Source organism: Phyllobates terribilis, unplaced genomic scaffold, assembly GCF_046119375.1.
Source record: "Phyllobates terribilis strain yellow unplaced genomic scaffold, ASM4611937v1 Scaffold_2__4_contigs__length_985480577, whole genome shotgun sequence".
Lineage (NCBI taxonomy): Eukaryota > Metazoa > Chordata > Amphibia > Anura > Dendrobatidae > Phyllobates > Phyllobates terribilis.
The window spans coordinates 188,678,054-188,697,846 of NW_027362762.1; the positions used below are offsets into that span (position 1 = coordinate 188,678,054).

At 47.5% G+C, this 19,793-nt stretch overlaps 1 protein-coding gene across 3 annotated transcripts in view; it reads left to right on the plus strand.

The window, feature by feature from the left end:
- Positions 1-19,793, plus strand: part of MIP (major intrinsic protein of lens fiber) — a 153,200-nt gene that overhangs the window by 117,348 nt on the left and 16,059 nt on the right. For 2 of the 3 annotated variants that reach the window (XM_073663650.1, XM_073663666.1), the window contains exons 2-3: positions 3,317-3,664; positions 9,548-9,712. In XM_073663650.1, the coding sequence (XP_073519751.1) occupies positions 3,317-3,664; positions 9,548-9,712 (513 nt within the window). Of the gene's footprint in view, positions 1-2,546; positions 2,936-3,316; positions 3,665-9,547; positions 9,713-19,793 lie in introns of those variants that run through there. The other variant, XM_073663659.1, reaches the window with a different exon arrangement.

Here is a 19,793-nt window from a genome sequence, read left to right on the forward strand (position 1 = left end):
CGCTACCCACACACATTACCCATCGGGGCTGCTCCGGGATACTGGGAAGTGAAGCTTCAGCAGGAGCCTCCGGGTTAGGATCATCGAAGACCATTAGAAAGGCCACCAGGAAGGCCATTATGTCCAGGACGATAGGATCCTGTGCATCCCATAGGGGGATGATCCAATTCAAGGCATCACCCGCTAGGTAAGACATCATGAATCCCACCTTAACCCGATCTGTGGGAAAACATAGAGGGTAGAACTTGAAGTGTAGCATGCATTGCTCCACAAATGCGCGACTCTGTCTTGGATCCCCATAGTAACGTGGCGGATCCGCAGGAACGAGAGCTGATAGATCCATCTGGACGGGTGCGTAATTCGCCTGGAACTCAGCTAAGGAAAAAAAAAAATTATTTATTTTTAATGCACGTATTCGCTGGAAAACGTCTCAGAGAGCGAAGGCCGTGGGGCTAAACGGGAACCATGGCCTGAGCATGCTGTAATGCACACGCCCGGGCTGAGCGGCGTGTGCGTGTGATTCCACTGGACCGTGCCGGAGAGTGAATGCCTGGAGGGGCGTAACTAGGTATTCACCCGATCCGACCAGGGTCGCACGACAGCATACGACGCCAGTGCACCAAGGAGGAACCGAGCAGAGGGACCAGGTGCTACTCCAGGCCAGACCCCGGACACGGCTATTGACCCACACAGGGGAATACAGGAACAGACTGGTTAGGCTGGCACACAGACTGGTGGGAATAGGCAGGCACGACTGGTATGCAAGCAGGCGGGTATGCAGGCAGGGGGGTACAGGCAAGCACGGCTAGAGTGCAGACAGGAAGGCACTAGCAGGTAGGAACACAGGCGGGATAGGACCCAGTACACACTGGGACTCTGGAACAGAACCACAGATGTGGCGGACAAACACAGCAGAGTGAGGCCGCCCGGAGCGGTGAGCAAGAGCAGAGCAGGACGAGACCGCCCGGAGCGGTGAGCAAGAGCAGAGCAGGACGAGACCGCCCAGAGCGGTGAGCAAGAGGAGAGCAGGACGAGACCGCCCGGAGCGGTGAGCAAGAGCAGAGCAGGACGAGACCGCCCGGAGTGGTGAGCAAGAGCAGAGCAGGACGAGACCGCCCAGAGCGGTGAGCAAGGGCAGAGCAGGACGAGGCCGCCTGGAGCGGTGAGCTAGGGCAGAGCAGGACGAGGCCGCCTGGAGCGGAGAGCAAGAGTAGAGCAGGACGAGGCCACCTGGAGCGGTGAGCAAGAGTAGAGCAGGACGAGGCCGTCTGGAGCGGTGAGCAAGAGTAGAGCAAGGCTGCCGGAGCAGTGAGCAAAAGGATAAGAGCCGAGCGAGACTGCCGGAGCAGTGAGCAAAAGGGTCAGAGCGGAGCAAGGCTGCGGGAGCAGTGAGCAAGGCAGAGCAGGCTAGAACCGCCGGAGCGGTGAGCAAGGCAGAGCAGGGGGGACAGGGCTCTGTTCACACGGAACAGACAGGAAGGGAAAGGCAGAGCCAGATACCCACAGGGTACTTGCAGTGAAGTAGCGAGTGGACCACAAACTCACAAACGGGAGTACAGAGACAACAAGCAGGAGTTAGGTACGAGTTCAGACTCTGCAGAAAAAGGAAAGGAACGGACATAGAGAAAAAACAGGTAAAAGATAGGAGAGAGTTCAGACTGGAACTGAGTGTACGGAGGAGACCAACACTGCAGCGGAATACAGGAGCGGGTCTGGGAATACGGCCCCCAGAGAGGCGGGATGAACAGGCAAGGAGCGTGTTCAGACAGGACAGACAAGATACAGGAGCGGGTCTAGGTAATCGGCCCCTAGAAGGCGGGAGGAACAGGCTAGGAGCGTGTTCAGACAGGCCTGGAAATACAGCCTCCAGGATAGGCAGACAAGAGAACACAGAACGGGACCTGGCACCTTCAGAGTGAAAGCACACACTGAATGAAACACAATGCTCAGGCAGGGATTGATTGGGGCAGCTGGGTTAAATAACAGGTGACAGACAGCAATAGGCTGAGGACGCACAAGGGGTGTGCCTGCAGCAGGTACAAAAAGCAGGAAGTGATCAGGCGCCGCCCTTAAGCAGCAGAAACAGACACAAACAGACAGCATGGAGGGAAGCCAGAGAGACATTCTGGACTGGAGATCAAGTGCGCGCTCTTGCACAGTGGGAGATGGACCACTATGCAAGGACGCCGCCAGGTATGTTACACTTACATCCATCTGTTTAGCTTTTGCCATAGAAAACAATGGGAAGTGCTAATATTAAACAACAAACGAAGCAACAGAATTATGTAACCTTAGTTTAGATCTTGACTTTTTTTTAATTGATTTATTTAGTGATTTATTTTTTTCAATAGAAAAGTGGCATCACCTTATTTGTCTGAACAGTTGTTCCCAGTTTTAATAACCCTTTGATGCTATTGCACGTTTGCCCCACTTTTATTTCTGAAGATAAAAGAGGTTCATTATAAACAGCACAATAGTCACCAAGGTAACAGGATGGATAAGACCTGGTCCAAACAGCTGCACTGCTCACCTTGCTATTCACTTTTAGTGGTCTGATCACCACAGCAACTATGGCTTCATATAATGATTTCCAGCCCAGCACAATTGATAATGCAAAGAGGGTCTTACAAAATTTGATTAACCTGTGAGATATCAAAATCTATAGAACGTAGTACAATATATCCTGTTTACAACTATTTTTTTTTTTTACTATAGTTTAGTTTTGATACTTTTAGCATCTTTATTTGGACTCAATGAAAATAAGAGAAGATGAAAGGAAAAAGGAAACTTTAAAAAATAATATGATGAGTCTTTAGGAGGCGTTACGTTCACAGAGGAAGGCAATCTGTAGGAGCCGATGATATCAAATAAAAGCTTCAGGTTATATATTCATGCGCATTTCCATTAGCATTGAACGAGGATGGTTATCAAAGAGGTAGGTAGTATGTAACTGTATTCATGGGTATAATTTTATATGGCTTTCAATTAACTTCTGGCAGACTATTCTGGAAATCTCTGACAATGCTCTTACTTTGTTGATTATCTTGCACCATTTGATGCATGTTCCTGAATTGATAGTCAATTTTAACATCATTAATGCAGATTGGAGCTTCATATCACATTATATATTTTATTATAAACCTTATATAATTGTAAAAGAACATTTACAAAATATAATAACACAATATTTATTCATTACACAAACAAAACCACTTTTACGAAGCAAAGTGGTAACACTGTCATTACTGCTGTGTGTTGTTTGTCATGTAAATGAAAGGAATCTAAATTAATTTAGCACTTACCTTTGATTTTGCAGAAACTGAGACAACATCGTTTTTGGCGCTCTGTTTTAGCAGAATTTTTGGGAACGTTCATGCTGTTAACAGTGGTGCTAGGATCATCTTGCTTGGGAATCGGAACGTCACAATCTATGGCTCCACCGATAGCTGCAGGTCTGTCAGTTGTCAGTCTGGTACAGAGTTTTGGTGAAATAAGTGGTGCCCAATTAAACCCAGCTATCACTTCTGCCTTGGTATTTGCACGGAAATTGGATATTCTTCATGGTCTGGCCTTTGCTGTAGCTCAGTGTCTTGGAGGAATATGTGTGTCAGCCATTTTTTATTTATCTCTACCTGCATCTATCTACAACCAACTTGTCACCAGGGTAAGTTTATTAGCAAATGCATTTAATTATACTGTACATAGTCTTATTTTTAGCAATCAAGAGCTTTATTTCAAGAGACTAAATAATGCACTTGAACATTGTACATTGAGTATAACCTATACAAAGTCAGCCTGCCATGTGTTTCCCTGCTCCCCACTATTTGTGTATGGATTTTTAATCATTTTGGAATAAAATAATTTTTATGGAATTTTTTCTACCAGAAGCTGGACTCCTTTTCTAATTGAGTATAACTACATGGAAAGGTAGTTCTGTTAGTGAGTTTACAGTCTGGCCCTTTGGCTGCCCTCTGATGTCCTTTTCCCTACATAGTTTGACTCATAAACGGATTGATGTGAAGGCACTAGAATATCATTAGGGACCATGGAATGTAGAAAATGTTTCCTTGTTAGACCCCTCAATCTAAGCGCTGAATTTCACCTTTTTTCATCTTCCATATACAGCGAATTATCACACATGCTTGACCTCTTTTGAGGAAACCCTATTGTCAGTGAGCCTGTGGTTGTCTTCACATATCTGCTGTGGCTTCTATTCATAATGGAAGCCATAGTGTAGTGCTGGATTCATCATATGACCTTCACCACCAAAGTCTGATAAACCCTTGACTAGCAATGTTGTCCCTTTCAGTGACTGTTGTTTTTGCAGGAAGAAAAACTCTGCATGCAGCGTTTTAAAGTTAAAATAGCAGAAATTGTATTATTTGTTAGTAGAGTGGAAAATTGGAAATGTTGTGGTCACTAATATCTTAATGCACAGTTATATGAATAATGATAATGTGGACACAATAATATAGTAGGACTTACGTCTGCAGCACATGCTAATATGTTGTATCACCAACGGTGATTAGCCATTTACTCGTGACCTATACTCTTGGTCTGTCTAGAATGGAAGTAGTTTTTAAAGAGCGGATTACAATGATAGTTCTGATCTGCTTGATATCTCATCACATTGACTGATGGGTGATTTGTACCAACCAGTAATATCAGTAAATACCCTGTATTGTTGTCCTTCCATTGTCCCACAGATGATTCAGAATCTACTACATAAGCCATATGCTGAGCAGTGAGCATATATTACAAATGCAAATGGAAACTATATTTTTACAGAAAAGATTAGAGATTTATTCTAGTTATCCATCAATCCAGAGAAGACGGAAATGTGAAACAAAAAGAACAACTTTACCTGACATAAGGGGAGTCTGTCAGCAGGATTCTACACCCCAAACTATTTATATGCACATAACACAACCCACCTATGCCAAAATTCACTTAAAAAACATTTTTATTATTATTCTAAAATCAAAAAGTAACATAGGAAGGAATCGACCCTGGTTGACAGCCGGCCACAATGCAGGGCCAGTGTCTGTCAGGGGCCGGGAGCGTGGTCACAGCTGCCACTCTGTATTCTCAGAGCGGTGACTGAACCCACGGTGCCCTTGCCCCCATGACTGGATCCGAATGCTGACGGGAAGAATATAGTTAATTTTCTCCCCGCTGCATTCGGCTGCGTGCAGGCGCCGGGCAGCATAATAACGCTGTTAACCTGCAGATTGAGCGCATATCTGCAGGTTAATAGCGTTATTTCTGATGACAGGTTCTCTTTAAGCAAAAAGAGTTGGTGCTAGGTGGAGAATAGAGCTGGAGTGACAGAGGCTTCAGATCTTCAGCCTCATTTTCATATTAATTCAAAAGCTGATTTCTCAGTAACAGAGGAACAGACTGGCTATGTAAAGGTATTACTGGACTTGTCTGTGAAAGAGCTACATGCACATATAAATTGTTTAGGGATGTCAAATTCTGCTGACAGATTGCCTCTAACACTCAGTTTAACAGGTGCTTAGTCGCTTATTTACTAGTTGTGCATACAAGCTTTTTTTTGATGAAGGAAGGTGGTTTATTTATTTTCATCTGGGGGTGTATATCCTTATTTTAACGAATTATTTATAAATGGGGAAATAAATATAGAAAGTCTGATATTCACTAAGGATAAAGTATTACCGCTTTGTTATATATTATCTTCTTACATCTCTCACAGCTGTCAGAAACACTGGTTTCTTGCAGTTCCAGGTTATCCTTTGGTCACTATACTAAGCTCGCACCGTAATATTGTATTTTTTTCAGCTGTATACTAGGTGTTTACTGACCTTTTCTTTCACTTATGCATAATTGTTTACCAATAAAAGCTATGAGATATGCCCGACAAAATAAATACCGGATTTTTCGGACTATAAGACGCACCTAGATTTTAGAGGAGGAAAATAGAAAAAAAATGTAAGCAAAAAATGTGGTCATGATACACTGTTATGGGCGAGGGGGTCTGCTGCTGACACTGGTATTGAGGTAATGTGCCCCAATTCTGTTAATATCCTCCTTCCTGGTATACGTGGCCCTCATCTCCATCCTGGTATGCATGGCACCCCAATCCCCCATCCTGGCATGCATGCATGGCACCCCTTGATCCACCATCCTAGCATGCATGGCACCCCTTGATCCCCCATCCTGGCATGCATGGCACCCCTTGATCCTGGTATACATGGCACCCCTTGATACCACATCCTGGTATGCATGGCACCCCTTGATCCCTCATCCTGGTATGCATGGCACCCCTTGATCTCTCATCCTAGTATGCATGGCACCCCTTGATCCCCCATCCTGGTATGCATGGCACCCCTTGATCCTGGTATACATGGCACCCATTGATACGACATCCTGGTATGCATAGCACCCCTTGATCCCCCATTCTGGTATGCATGGCACCCCTTGATCCTAGTATACATGGCACCCCTTGATACCACATCCTGGTATGCATGGCACCCCTTGATCCCCCATCCTGGTATGCATGGTACCCCTTGATCCCCTGTCCTGGTATGTATGGTCCCTCCTTCCTGGTATACGTGGCCCTCATCTCCATCCTGATATACATGGCCCTCATCCCCATCCTGGTATGCATGGCACCCCAATCCCCCATCCTGGTATGCATGGCACCCCTTGATCCCCCATCCTGGTATGCATGGCACCTCTTGATCCCCTGTCCTGGTATGTATGGCCCCTCCATCCTGGTATACATGGCCCTCATCCCCATCCTGGTATACATGGCCCTCATCCCCATCCTGGTATGTATGGCACCCCAATCCCCCATCCTGGTATGCATGGCACCCCTTTATCTCCCATCCTGGCTTGCATGGCTCCCCTTGATCCCCCATCCTGGCTTGCATGGCACCCCTTGATCCCCCATCCTGGCATGCATGGCACCCCTTGATCTCCCATCCTGGTATGCATGGCACCCCTTGATCCTCCATCCTGGCATGCATGGCACCCATTGATCCTGGCATGCATGGCACCCCTTGATCCTGGTATGCTTGGCACCACTTGATCCTCGTTCCTGGTATACGTGGCCCTCATCCCCATCCTGGTATACGTGGCCCTCATCCCCATCCTGGTATGCATGGCACCCAAATCCCCCATCCTGGCATGCATGCATGGCACCCCTTGATCCCCCATCCTAGCATGCATGGCACCCCTTGATCCCCCATCCTGGCATGCATGGCACCCCTTGATCCCCTAACCTGGTATGCATGGCACCCCTTGATTCTCGTATGCATGGAACCCCTTGATCCTGGTATGCATGGCACCCCTTGATACCACATCCTGGTATGCATGGCACCCCTTGATCCCCTATCCTGGTATGCTTGGAACCCCTTGATCCCCCTATCCTGGTATGCATGGCACCCCTTGATCCTGGTATGCATGGCACCCCTTGATCCTGGTATACATGGCACCCCTTGATACCACATCCTGGTATGCATGGCACCCCTTGATCTCTCATCCTGGTATGCATGGCACCCCTTGATCCCCCATCCTGGTATGCATGGCGCCCCTTGATACCACATGCTGGTATGCATAGCACTCCTTGATCCCCCATCCTGGTATGCATGGCACCCCTTGATCCTAGTATACATGGCACCCCTTGATACCACATCCTGGTATGCATGGCGCCCCTTGATCCCCCATCCTGGTATACGTGGCCCTCATCCCCATCCTGGTATGCATGGCACCCAAATCCCCCATCCTGGCATGCATGCATGGCACCCCTTGATCCCCCATCCTAGCATGCATGGCACCCCTTGATCCCCCATCCTGGCATGCATGGCACCCCTTGATCCCCTATCCTGGTATGCATGGCACCCCTTGATTCTCGTATGCATGGAACCCCTTGATCCTGGTATGCATGGCACCCCTTGATACCACATCCTGGTATGCATGGCACCCCTTGATCCCCTATCCTGGTATGCTTGGAACCCCTTGATCCCCTATCCTGGTATGCATGGCACCCCTTGATCCTGGTATGCATGGCACCCCTTGATCCTGGTATACATGGCACCCCTTGATACCATATCCTGGTATGCATGGCACCCCTTGATCTCTCATCCTGGTATGCATGGCACCCCTTGATCCCCCATCCTGGTATGCATGGCACCCCTTGATACCACATGCTGGTATGCATAGCACCCCTTGATCCCCCATCCTGGTATGCATGGCACCCCTTGATCCTAGTATACATGGCACCCCTTGATACCACATCCTGGTATGCATGGCGCCCCTTGATCCCCCATCCTGGTATGCATGGCACCCCTTGATCCCCCGTCCTGGTATGTATGGCCCCTCCTTCCTGGTATACGTGGCCCTCATCCCCATCCTGGTATACGTGGCCCTCATCCCCATCCTGGTATGCATGGCACCCCAATCCCCCATCCTGGTATGCATGGCACCCCTTGATCCCCCATCCTGGCTTGCATGGCACCCCTTGATCACCCATCCTGGCATACATGGCACCCCTTGATCCCCCATCCTAGCATGCATGGCACCCCTTGATCCCCCATCCTGGTATGCATGGCACCCCTTGATTCTGGTATGCATGGCACCCCTTGATCCTGGAATGCATGGAAACCCTTGATCCTGGAATGCATGGCACCCCTTGATTCCACATCCTGGTATGCATGGCACCCCTTTATACCCCATCCTTATATATGCATGGCAACCTTTATCTCCCATCCTGGTATGCATGGCACCCCTTGATCCTCCATCCTGGCATGCATGGCACCCATTGATCCTGGCATGCATGGCACCCCTTGATCCTGGTTTGCTTGGCGCCCCTTGATCCTGGTATGCATGGCACCCCTTGATCCCCCATCCTGGTAGTGGGTTGTAGCGAATATTCATGAGCTTTAATAGCGGGCACACAGACCGCCGGCCGCAGCATGAGCCCCGCTGCAGCTACAGTGTGCGCGCTATTAAGGAAAATGAAAATTCATTGCTCTCCAAACCCATGGGAGTGGGGAGCAGGGAATATTCATTTTCTTTAGCAGCGGGCACAGTGTAGGCTGCAGCAGGCGGCTGCTGCCTCCTGTGCCCCGCTCCTCCACCGCTACCGCTCCCCCCCAGCCTCAGAACATATGTTCGGACTATAAGATGCATCCCCCACTTTCCTCCAAAATTTTAGAGGAAAAAAGTGCGTCTTATAGTCCGAAAAATATGGTAATAACTAGAACAATCAGAGGTAAGAAAATCAAATGTAAAACTTTTCATCTGTTAGGCCACGGCCCCACTATCAGTATTCAGTCAGTATTTTTTCTCAGGAGTGGGAGAATAAACCAGGAGTTGGTGATAAATGCAGAATTGGTGACTTGTTTCTATTATACCTTTTCTCTGATTGTTCATCACCTGGTTTTGGCTACCTCTCCTGAGAAAAAAATACTGACCAAATACTGAAAGTGGGGCTGTGGCCTCAGAAAAAAAAATGCATACTCACAATCTTTTATGAAAAATGTTGCCCTTTATTTAACACTTATCTGTCCCCGGTTTGCAGGTGAGTAGTGAGGGAAATGCAGGACAAGCTCTCGGGATGGAAATTATATCTACCTTCCAGTTGGCTTTTACAATTTTTGCTGTGGATGATCGACGGCGTAGAGATATTAATGAGCCAGGAAGCCTTGCCATTGGATTTTCGCTAACAGCAGGAGGGTTAGCAGCGGTAAGATGTGTAACTGGTATCTCTTGAGTTACAAAATAAGACATTCAAATGAAAAGTGTCGAAACACTTAATATACAGTACAGACCAAAAGTTTGGACACACCTTCTCATTTAAAGATTTTTCTGTATTTTCATGACTATGAAAATTGTACATTCACACTGAAGGCATCAAAACTATGAATTAACACATGTGGAATTATATACTTAACAAAAATGTGTGAAACAACTGAAAATATGTCTTATATTCTAGGTTCTTCAAAGTAGCCACCTTTTGCTTTGATGACTGCTTTGCACACTCTTGGCATTCTCTTGATGAGCTTCAAGAGGTAGTCACCGGAAATAGTTTTCACTTCACAGGTGTGCCCTGTCAGGTTTAATAAGTGGGATTTCTTGCCTTATAAATGGGGTTGGGACCATCAGTGTTGTGCAGATGTCTGGTGGATACACAACTGATAGTCCTACTGAATAGACTGTTAGTAATTGTATTATGGCAAGAAAAAAGCAGCTAAGTAAAGAAAAACGAGTGGCCATCATTACTTTAAGAAATGAATGTCAGTCAGTCCGAAAAATTGGGCAAACTTTGAAAGTGTCCCCAAGTGCAGTTGCAAAAACCATCAAGTGCTACAAAGAAACTGGCTCACATGAGGAACGCCCCAGGAAAGGAAGACCAAGAGTCACCTCTGCTTCTGAGGATAAGTTTATCCGAGTCACCAGCCTCAGAAATCGCAGGTTAACAGCAGCTGAGATTAGAGACCAGGTCAATGCCACACAGAGTTCTAGCAGCAGACACATCTCTTCAACAACTGTTAAGAGGAGACTTTGTGCAGCAGGCCTTCATGGTAAAATAGCTGCTAGGAAACCACTGCTAAGAACAGGCAACAAGCAGAAGAGACTTGTTTGGGCTAAAGAACACAAGGAATGGACATTAGACCAGTGGAAATCTGTGCTTTGGTCTGATGAGTCCAAATTTGAGATCTTTGGTTCCAACCACTGTATCTTTGTGCGACGCAGAAAAGGTGAACGGATGGACTCTACATGTCTGGTTCCCACCGTGAAGCATGGAGGAGGAGGTGTGATGGTGTGGGGGTGCTTTGCTGGTGACACTGTTGGGGATTTATTCAAAATTGAAGGCATACTGAACCAGCATGGCTACCACAGCATCTTGCAGCGGCATGCTATTCCATCCGGTTTGCGTTTAGTTGGACCATCATTTATTTTTCAACAGGACAGTGACCCCAAACACACCTCCAGGCTGTGTAAGGGCTATTTGACCAAGAAGGAGAGTGATGGGGTGCTACGCCAGATGACCTGGCCTCCACAGTCACCAGACCTGAACCCAATCGAGATGGTTTGGGGTGAGCTGGATCGCAGAGTGAAGGCAAAAGGGCCAACAAGTGCTATGCATCTCTGGGAACTCCTTCAAGATTGTTGGAAGACCATTTCCGGTGACTACCTCTTGAAGCTCATCAAGAGAATGCCAAGAGTGTGCAAAGCAGTCATCAAAGCAAAAGGTGGCTACTTTGAAGAACCTAGAATATAAGACATATTTTCAGTTGTTTCACACTTTTTTGCTAAGTATATAATTCCACATGTGTTAATTCATAGTTTTGATGCCTTCAGTGTGAATGTACAATTTTCAAAGTCATGAAAATACAGAAAAAAATTTAAATGAGAAGGTGTGTCCAAACTTTTGGTCTGTACTGTATATATAAAAGCTATGTCACAAGGGGGGAATATTTATAGCCCATATTTACTATAGAGGACTAGTGTGTCTGTGATGGTAGTTTAACAAGACCCATCATTTACACTACCAGCCATGTGCATGCAAACCTTGCATGTTACTACGTGGTCCCTAATCAGTACCCCGTGAGGAGTCTGCATTGCGGAGTGTCCTGCTTTCCTCACTCCTGAGAGACTCCCACCTCCAGTGTCACTTTACACACTAAAACAAAGAAGGCTGTATGTCTTTTGTACCATTTGGTGCAGAGACATAACACAATTACATGTATAGCACGCTACCTTTAACATTTTTATTGAAGATCAGCTTTAACGGGAGCAGGGGCATATATAAAAATCTTGAGACCCCATACCAAAAGCCCAAAATGGCCTTCTCAAAAAAAAAAAGTCAGACATGGTCATGAAACATAGGCGCAGTCACACAATTGCAAACCTTCCAATTTTTCAAGACAGAGAGAGGGGCATGTATTGTGGCATTTACACAGTAATTGCACCACATTCATGGCCACTGAACAGTATGGTGACCCAGAAATGCACCCCCCACACACCATATGATACCCATACAGTGAATTCACCAACAGTACATTTCTTTACACACAGTATGATGCCTCCACAGTGCCCTAAACAGTAGGATGACCACACAGAGCCTCCTAAGTTTGTATGATGCCCCCATAGTGCTCCAAACCGTATAATTCCCCAAATGTTCCTACGACCTCAGTATGAGCTCCCCAGCACAGTGTGATGATCCCGCAGTGCCCCCAACAAAGTACTGTATAATGCTACTTAGTATGATGCATCCACCATTCTCCCTAACACAACATGATGCTCCAACAATGACCCTCACACACAACATGATGCCCCCACAGTTCACCCACAGAAAGAATGGGGCCAACATAGTATGTGCCCCGAAGTGACCCTTAAACATTAGGATGCCCCCACAGTTCCCACAAATACACAATATCTGATCCTACAATGCCTCTAAATATAGTTTTAAACTGACACAATAATACAAATAAAAAAAATGCTCACCTAGTTGTATTTCCCCAATGTGCGGTATCAGTCTGTTCTGTGTGTGGCTCTGTGCGATCTACTGATGTCCTCGTGCCTGCTGCACCAAGACTCACAGGCTGAATGGCAAACAGGCTGATGATGCCCTGCTTTACCAATGAAATCAACTGTACCTGTATCCTAAGGATGCAGATAACGTTGAAATCAAGATGCCAACAATATGGCAGTGCATTCCAGCACTGGGTTACACCAACTCAAGAGCCTCATAGCGGCACGTGTTCTGCGATTACTAGAGGTACACCACTGCTAAAGTGACACAAGAAAGTTCCTAATAGACTGAAAATGTAGCAAAAGTCATCTTTCTAAGAGAAACAGTTGCTGTGCTTTGGTTGGTCACTTTAATTAAGACCAGCTTAAAAGTAATTTGTAAGTAACAGCTGAAACTTTGCACAACCTACCTGGATCACTTTTGATATCAGTGGTATAGGTAAAATGCAGCTGAATTATATGCCAAAAATATATTGGTTTCTGAAAGGGTTTTCTCATCCATACATCGACTGTAGTGGTAAATTTACTAAAATTTCCCTCTACTAAAAATGGGATGCAACAGGACCTCCGGTTCTAGTCGTTAAAAGGGGTTGTCCGAAACCAAAGGTTCCCTAAAGTTTTCTCTCTACTCTAACTTTGTGTTGTTTTTTTATTTCTGATGGCATTTTGATTGAGTATCCCATCAAATACTAGGTATTCTCAAATGGGACGTCATCAGTGGGCTGGGGCTGAAGTCAATATCCCAGCTGCTGTCACCACCCTTTAACGAAGTATCATCAGTAACATCCGTGTTAGGGGCTGGGCTAGTCCCTGCACTACTGAGCATGCGTCGGTTAATTTTGACGAATGCTCTGTATGCACTTCCTGCTCACAGTGATATATTTATTTGAATTCGCAGTGACAGTACACTCCCTCGCCGGTCCTAAGGAGAAGTGATGACAAGTGGAACATGGCAAGCAGAGTGAACAGAGACCAGCTCAGCCCCTGAAATGGATGTCACTGCTCTGAAACGGTTTTGGGAGCTGGTCTCTGATCTCCCTGCTTGTCACATTCTCTCCTTTTCAGTGCGCATTGACAATGCACTTTCTTCACCCCTCTTTAGACCTGGCGAGGGAGCACAATATCAGTGCAAATTGAAAGTAATATACAGTAGGGAGCGCATAGTGAGCATGCTTCAGAATTAGCCCAATCTAAAGTCACTGATGACACTTCATTTCAGGGTAGTGATAGTAGCTGGGACACTCAAACAAAATATCATTGGAAGTAGAATTAAAAAAAAAAGCAGATAGGAATTAGAGTAGAGAGGAAACAGTAGTGAATTTAAAATTAAAGTTTAAGTAGAAAATTTTAGAAAAGTGGTTAGATTCTTAAATTAAATAGACATTTAATATGACAACCCCTGTAAAAACACTATACAGGTAAATGTTTAGTATTTACTTGTACTCTTCACAAAATAAGAATTCTCAATCATCTTTCCTTAGATTTTTGTATTATTATTCCTCTCAGAAATGTTAATAAATTAACAACTGGGCATTACCATTCCCTTGACAGTTGAATTTGTCCCTAAACATACTGATCTCAGTACAAATTGGTCAGTACCAAACTGTGTATGAACATATCCCAAAATAGTAATCCACAGTTATTATTATTATTATTATTATTAATAATAATTTATATAGCGCCAGTGATTCCATAAGGAGGGGTTACATACTAACTACAGATATCACTTACAGTAAACAAACTAACTATGATAGAACGGTACAGAGGGAAGAGGACTCTGCCCTTGCGGGCTTACATTCTACAGGAATGGGGAAGGAGACAGTAGGTTGAGGGGTTGCAGTAGCTCCAGTGTTGTTGGTTGAGGTGGCAGCAAGCAAGGTCATGGCAGACTGTAAGCTTGTTTGAAGAGATGGGTTTTCAGGTTCCATCTGAAGGATCCAGGTGTGGTGGATAATCGGACGTGTTGAGGCACAGAATTCCATAGGACAGGGGATATTCGGGAGAAATCTTGGAGACGACTGCGTGAGGAACGAATAAGTGTGGAGAAGAGAAGGAGGTCTTGGGAGGACGGGAGGTTGCGTGAGGGAATATATCGGGAGATTAGTTCAGAGAAGTATGGAGGAGAGAGGTTATGGATGGCTTTTTAGCGCCGTTTTTTCCATGGCGCTTTACATTTGAAAGGGGTATACATAGCAAAAACAATTACAGTAATAATGAACAATACAAGTCAGCGACTGGTACAGGAGGAGAGAGGACCTGCCCTCGAGGGCTCACAATCTACAAGGGATCGGTGAGGATACAGTAGGTGAGGGTAGAGCTGGTCGTGCAGCGGTATGGTGGAGCGAGGGTTACTGCAGGTTGTATGCTTGTCGGAAAAGGTGGGTTTCAGGTTCCTTTTGAAGGTTTCCACGGTAGGCGAGAGTCTGACGTGTTGGGGTAGAGAGTTCCAGAGTAGGGGGGATGCATGGAAAAAATCTTGTATGCGATTGTGGGAAGAGGAGTTAAGAGGGGAGTAGAGCAGGAGATCTTGTGAAGATCGGAGGTTACGTGCAGGTAAGTACCGGGAGACTAGGTCACAGATGTATGGAGGAGGTTGTGGATGGCTTTCTATGCCAAGGTTAGGGTTTTGAACTGGAGTCTCTTCTCTGGGCAATGGAGCGCCAGTGAAGTGATTGACAGAGAGGAGAGGCCGTGGAATAGCGGAGGGTCAGGTGGATTAGTCTAGCAGCAGAGTTTAGGATAGATTGGAGGGGTGCGAGAGTGTTAGAGAGGAGGCACAGAGCAGGAGGTTGCAGTAGTCGAGGTAGGAGATAATGAGGGCATGCACTAATGTTTTTGCAGATTCGTGGTTATGGAATGTGCGGATCCGGAAGATATTTTTGAGTTGGAGTCGGCAGGAAGTGGAAAGGGCTTGGATATGTGGTTTGAAGGAGAGATGAAAGTCCAGGGTTACCCCGAGGCACCGAGCTTTCGGGACTGGGGAGAGTGGGCAGCCTTTGACTATGATGAATAGGTCAGTTGGGGGGTTGAGTGAGATGGGGGAAAGATGATGAATTCTGTTTTATCCATGTTCAGTTTTAGAAATCTGTCAGAGAAGAACGATGAAATAGCGGACAGACATTGTGGGATTCTGGTTAGTAAGGAGGTGATATCAGGTACAGAGAAGTAGATCTGTGTGTCGTCAGCATAGAAATGGTGGAGAAGCTGGTTTTGGAGGAGGAGAGTTGAGTAAATATGAGGAGGGGCTGTGAGGACTTTAGGCAAAAGCATTGTCTGATGGTGTCAATCTTCTGCTTGAAGAATGAGGCAAAGTCTTCGGCTGAGATGAGAGGAGAGGGAGGAGGCGCTGGGGGACAGAGGAGAGAATTGAAACTTTTGAATAGCTGTTTAGGGTTGTGAAACAGAGAGGATATGAGAGATGAGAAGTAGGTTTGTTTTGCAGCAGTAAGTGTGGACTTGAAAGAAGTGAGGGACTGTGTTACGCTCGCGCCCAGACTGACTGGCGTGAGCGTGATTAGTGATCCCACTGTACCATGAACCGAGGAGTGCCTGGAGGGGAGTAACTAAGTATCAATCCGATCCTACCAAGGTCACACGGCGTTCAGTCAACTCCGTGAACCAGGGAGGAACCGAGCAGAGGGACCAGGTGCTACTCCAGGTCAGACCCCGGTCACAGCTGTTGACCCACATCGGGGAATGCAGGAACAGGCAGGTTAGCTGGTATGCAGACAGGTGGGCACTGGCAGGTACGTCTGGTATGACAGCAGGTGGGTACTTTGCAGGCACGGCAGATATGAAGGCAGGTGGGTACTGGCAGGCACGGCTGGTATGCAAACAGGCGGGTGCTGACAGGCATGGCTGGAATGCAGACAGGCAGATACTGGCAGGTATGAATGCAGGCTGGACTGGGACACAGGAACAGAGCCCCAGGTGCGGCGGACCAGCAGAGCAAGACCGCAGGAGCGGCGAACAAGCAGAGCAAAGCAAAACCGCAGGCTCGGTGAACAAGCAGAGCGGAGCAAAACCGCAGGCGCGGTGAACAAGCAGAGCGGAGCAAAACCGCAGGCGCAGTGAACAAGCAGAGCGGAGCAAAACCGCAGGCGCGGTGAACAAGCAGAGCGGAGCAAAACCGCAGGCGCGGTGAACGAGCAGAGCTGAGCAAAACCACAGGCGCGGTGAACAAGCAGAACGGAGCAAAACCGTAGGTGCGGTAAACAAGCAGAGCAGAGCAAAACCGCAGGCGCGGTGAACAAGCAGAGCGGAGCAAAACCACAGGCGCGGTGAACAAGCAGAGAGGAGCAAAACCGCAGGCGCGGTGCACAAGCAGAGCGGAACTGCCGGAGCGGTGATCAAGCTGAGCAGAATAGAACCGCAGGTGCGTAAACAAGCGGAGCAGAGCGGAACCGCCGGAGCGGTGAACAAGCTGAGCAGAAATGAAACCGCAGGTGCGGTAAACAAGCGGAGCAGAGTGGAACCGCTGGAGCGGTGAACAAGCAGAGCAGGACAGAGCAGAACGTGAAGGCAGAGAGGACAGGGCTCTGTTCACATGGAACAGACTGGAGAACACAAGAAGATAGCTGGAACACAGGGGTTAGATACAGAAGCAGGGAAACAGAACGAGCAGAACCAGATACACACAAGGTACTTGCAATGAAGTAGCGAGTGGACACAAAACTCACAAACAGAAGTACAGAGACAACGATTTGGAGTTAGGTGCATGTTCAGATACTGCAGGAAAAGGCAAAGGAACAGACAGAGACAAACAGGTAACGGACTAGTACACTGTTCAGACAGGATCTGAACCAAGAACAAGATACAGGAACGAGCCTGGGAACTCAGCCCCCAGGGTGGCAGAAACAGACTAGAAGTCACAAGTACAGGTAACAGGCCTGGGTATACAGCCCCCAGGGTGGCAGAAACAGACTAGATACAGGACAGGACCTGGCAATTCAGTTGCAAAGACAAACTGAGTGAAGGTGTTGCTCAGGCACCTCCTACTGGGTGGAGGGGGTTTAAGTATCCAGTGACTCACAGCAATAGGCTGGGGACACATTAGGGCTGTGCACACAGTAGCTATAAGAAACAAGCAGAAAGCCGCGCCGACGCCCTAAGCAATCAGACAAGAGACATGGACAGAGCGGATACTGGAGCAAAGAGTGCAGCATGGACTGACAGGTAAGATTGCGGTCTTGCATGGTGGGAGGTGGTGCACCATGCAAGCACGCCGCTAGGGATCTTACAGTATCCCCCCCCCCCCTTACGCCCCCTCTTCCTCCAGCCAGCAAGGATTTTCTGCAGAGAATTTGGAGGCCAATCCTTCTCCTCAAGAAGATTTCCTCTTCTGTCCACTAGAGGGAACAAAGCTGGTCTCATCATATTGGTAACTAGGATGCTTCCTTCCATCGGGCCATCCTCAGCAACAGATGAAGTGGGCGAGGTACCAGGAACAGGACACAGGAAAGTCTCTCTCCACTTATTAATATCGAGTAGCACCCCAAAGGATTCACGGGACAACTGGAGATCCTCCACTGGGTTGGAGGGGTGCAGAGACTCGGGGGAAACCACCACTTTAACGTACACTTTGCCAAGCTTACTGGATGAAGTGGGCAAAGTACCAGGTATGGGGTGCAGAAAAGTCTCTCTCCATTTGTTATCAGGTAGCACCCCGGAGTATTCAGGAGACAACTGGAAGTCCTCTACCTGGTTGGAGGAGTGCAGAAACTCGGGGGTAACCATTGCCTTGACAGACACTTTGCCGAGCTTACTGGATGAAGTGGGCGAAGTACCAGGTACAGGGTGCAGAAAAGTCTCTTTCCATTTGTTATCAAGTAACACCCCGGAGGATTCAGGAGACAACTGGAGGTCCTCTGCCTGGTTGGAGGGGTGCAGAGACTTGGAGGTAGCCACCGCCTTGATGGACTTATTGCCAGATTTGTTAGAGATGGAGGATCCTTGCTTAGGGACCAACCTCAGTCTGGTCTCTGAGATGACACGTCTGCGAGGCGGGGCGGTGCCTAAAGCCAGATCATTGGTACAATCGTCGAGACTGTGTTGGGACAATGCCTCCGCTTCCCTTCCTTCGGAGACTTCAGCGCACAGCGAGTCAGCGACTAGCAGATCTGGTGAAGAAGAAGAAGAAACTGCTGACTGTCCTGCAGATATGGGGACTAGACACCCCTTGCACCTCAGCAGTCCCCCAGGAAACACCATGCAGGACCTCCAGACCTGAGCGGGCACTAGATCTCTTGGCTCTGGACGACCTGTGGGTAAACCAGACAGCACCTGGAATGTGAACTTCTTCATGTGTAATGCTCCAATCTGGAGCTTAATTTGTACAGACATATTTTGACTGTTTCTGAGTAGGGCTCGTCCTTCCGCAGACAATGCCCAAACCGGCTTCTGGAGTTGTCGGACGGGAATCAGACACTGACTCTTCAAGGCTTTACGCCCGAAACTTCCAGTTAATCCGAGGCCTTCACTTGCCACGGAGACAGTCATGGTCATCTGTGGAGAGGAAACACTAACGCCAAGGGCAGCCTCTCCTACAGGCCTAATGTCTTGGGATTCTCCAACCTTCGCTGGACAAAGACCGTCAGGGGATCCCAAACAACCGCAGCGGGACCGCAATCCGATTTTGTCACTGAGTTCTGGCCTCTGCTTTGCCTGACGAACATAGTCATCCTTCATGGATTCTGTGCGGAGAGCTGCCTCTACAGGCTGGGGAACAGGAGGTCTTTGGGAGGACAGAACCTGGCGTGACGGTTTACCTCTACACCTTGCACGTCTGGACTGCCTCTTGAGGTTGGGAAGGGAAGTATTCTGTGGAGCATTGTCATCCTGTGTGGATTCTGTGTGGGCAGCAGTCTCTTCTGGCTGGAGAACTGGTAGGCTATCTACACACATCACCCATCGGGGCTGCTCCAGGATATTGGGAAGGGAAGCTTTAGCAGAAGCTTCAGGATTAGGGTCATCGAAGACCATTAGGCCACCAGGAAGGCCTGCAGGTCAGAGACGATAGGATCCCATGCTTCCCATAGGGAGTTGATCCATTTCAAGGCATCACCCGCTAGGTAGGACATCATGAATGCTACTTTAACCTGATCAGTAGGAAAATAGTGAGCATAGAACTTGAAATGCAGCATGCATTGCTCCACAAATGCACGGCTTCGTTTTGGATCCCCATAGTACCGTGTTGGATCCGCAGGAACAAGTGCTGATAGATCCATTTGGGCTGGTGCGTAAATCGCCTGGGCCACAGCTTGAGAAAAAAATTTTTTCTTGGTGCACGT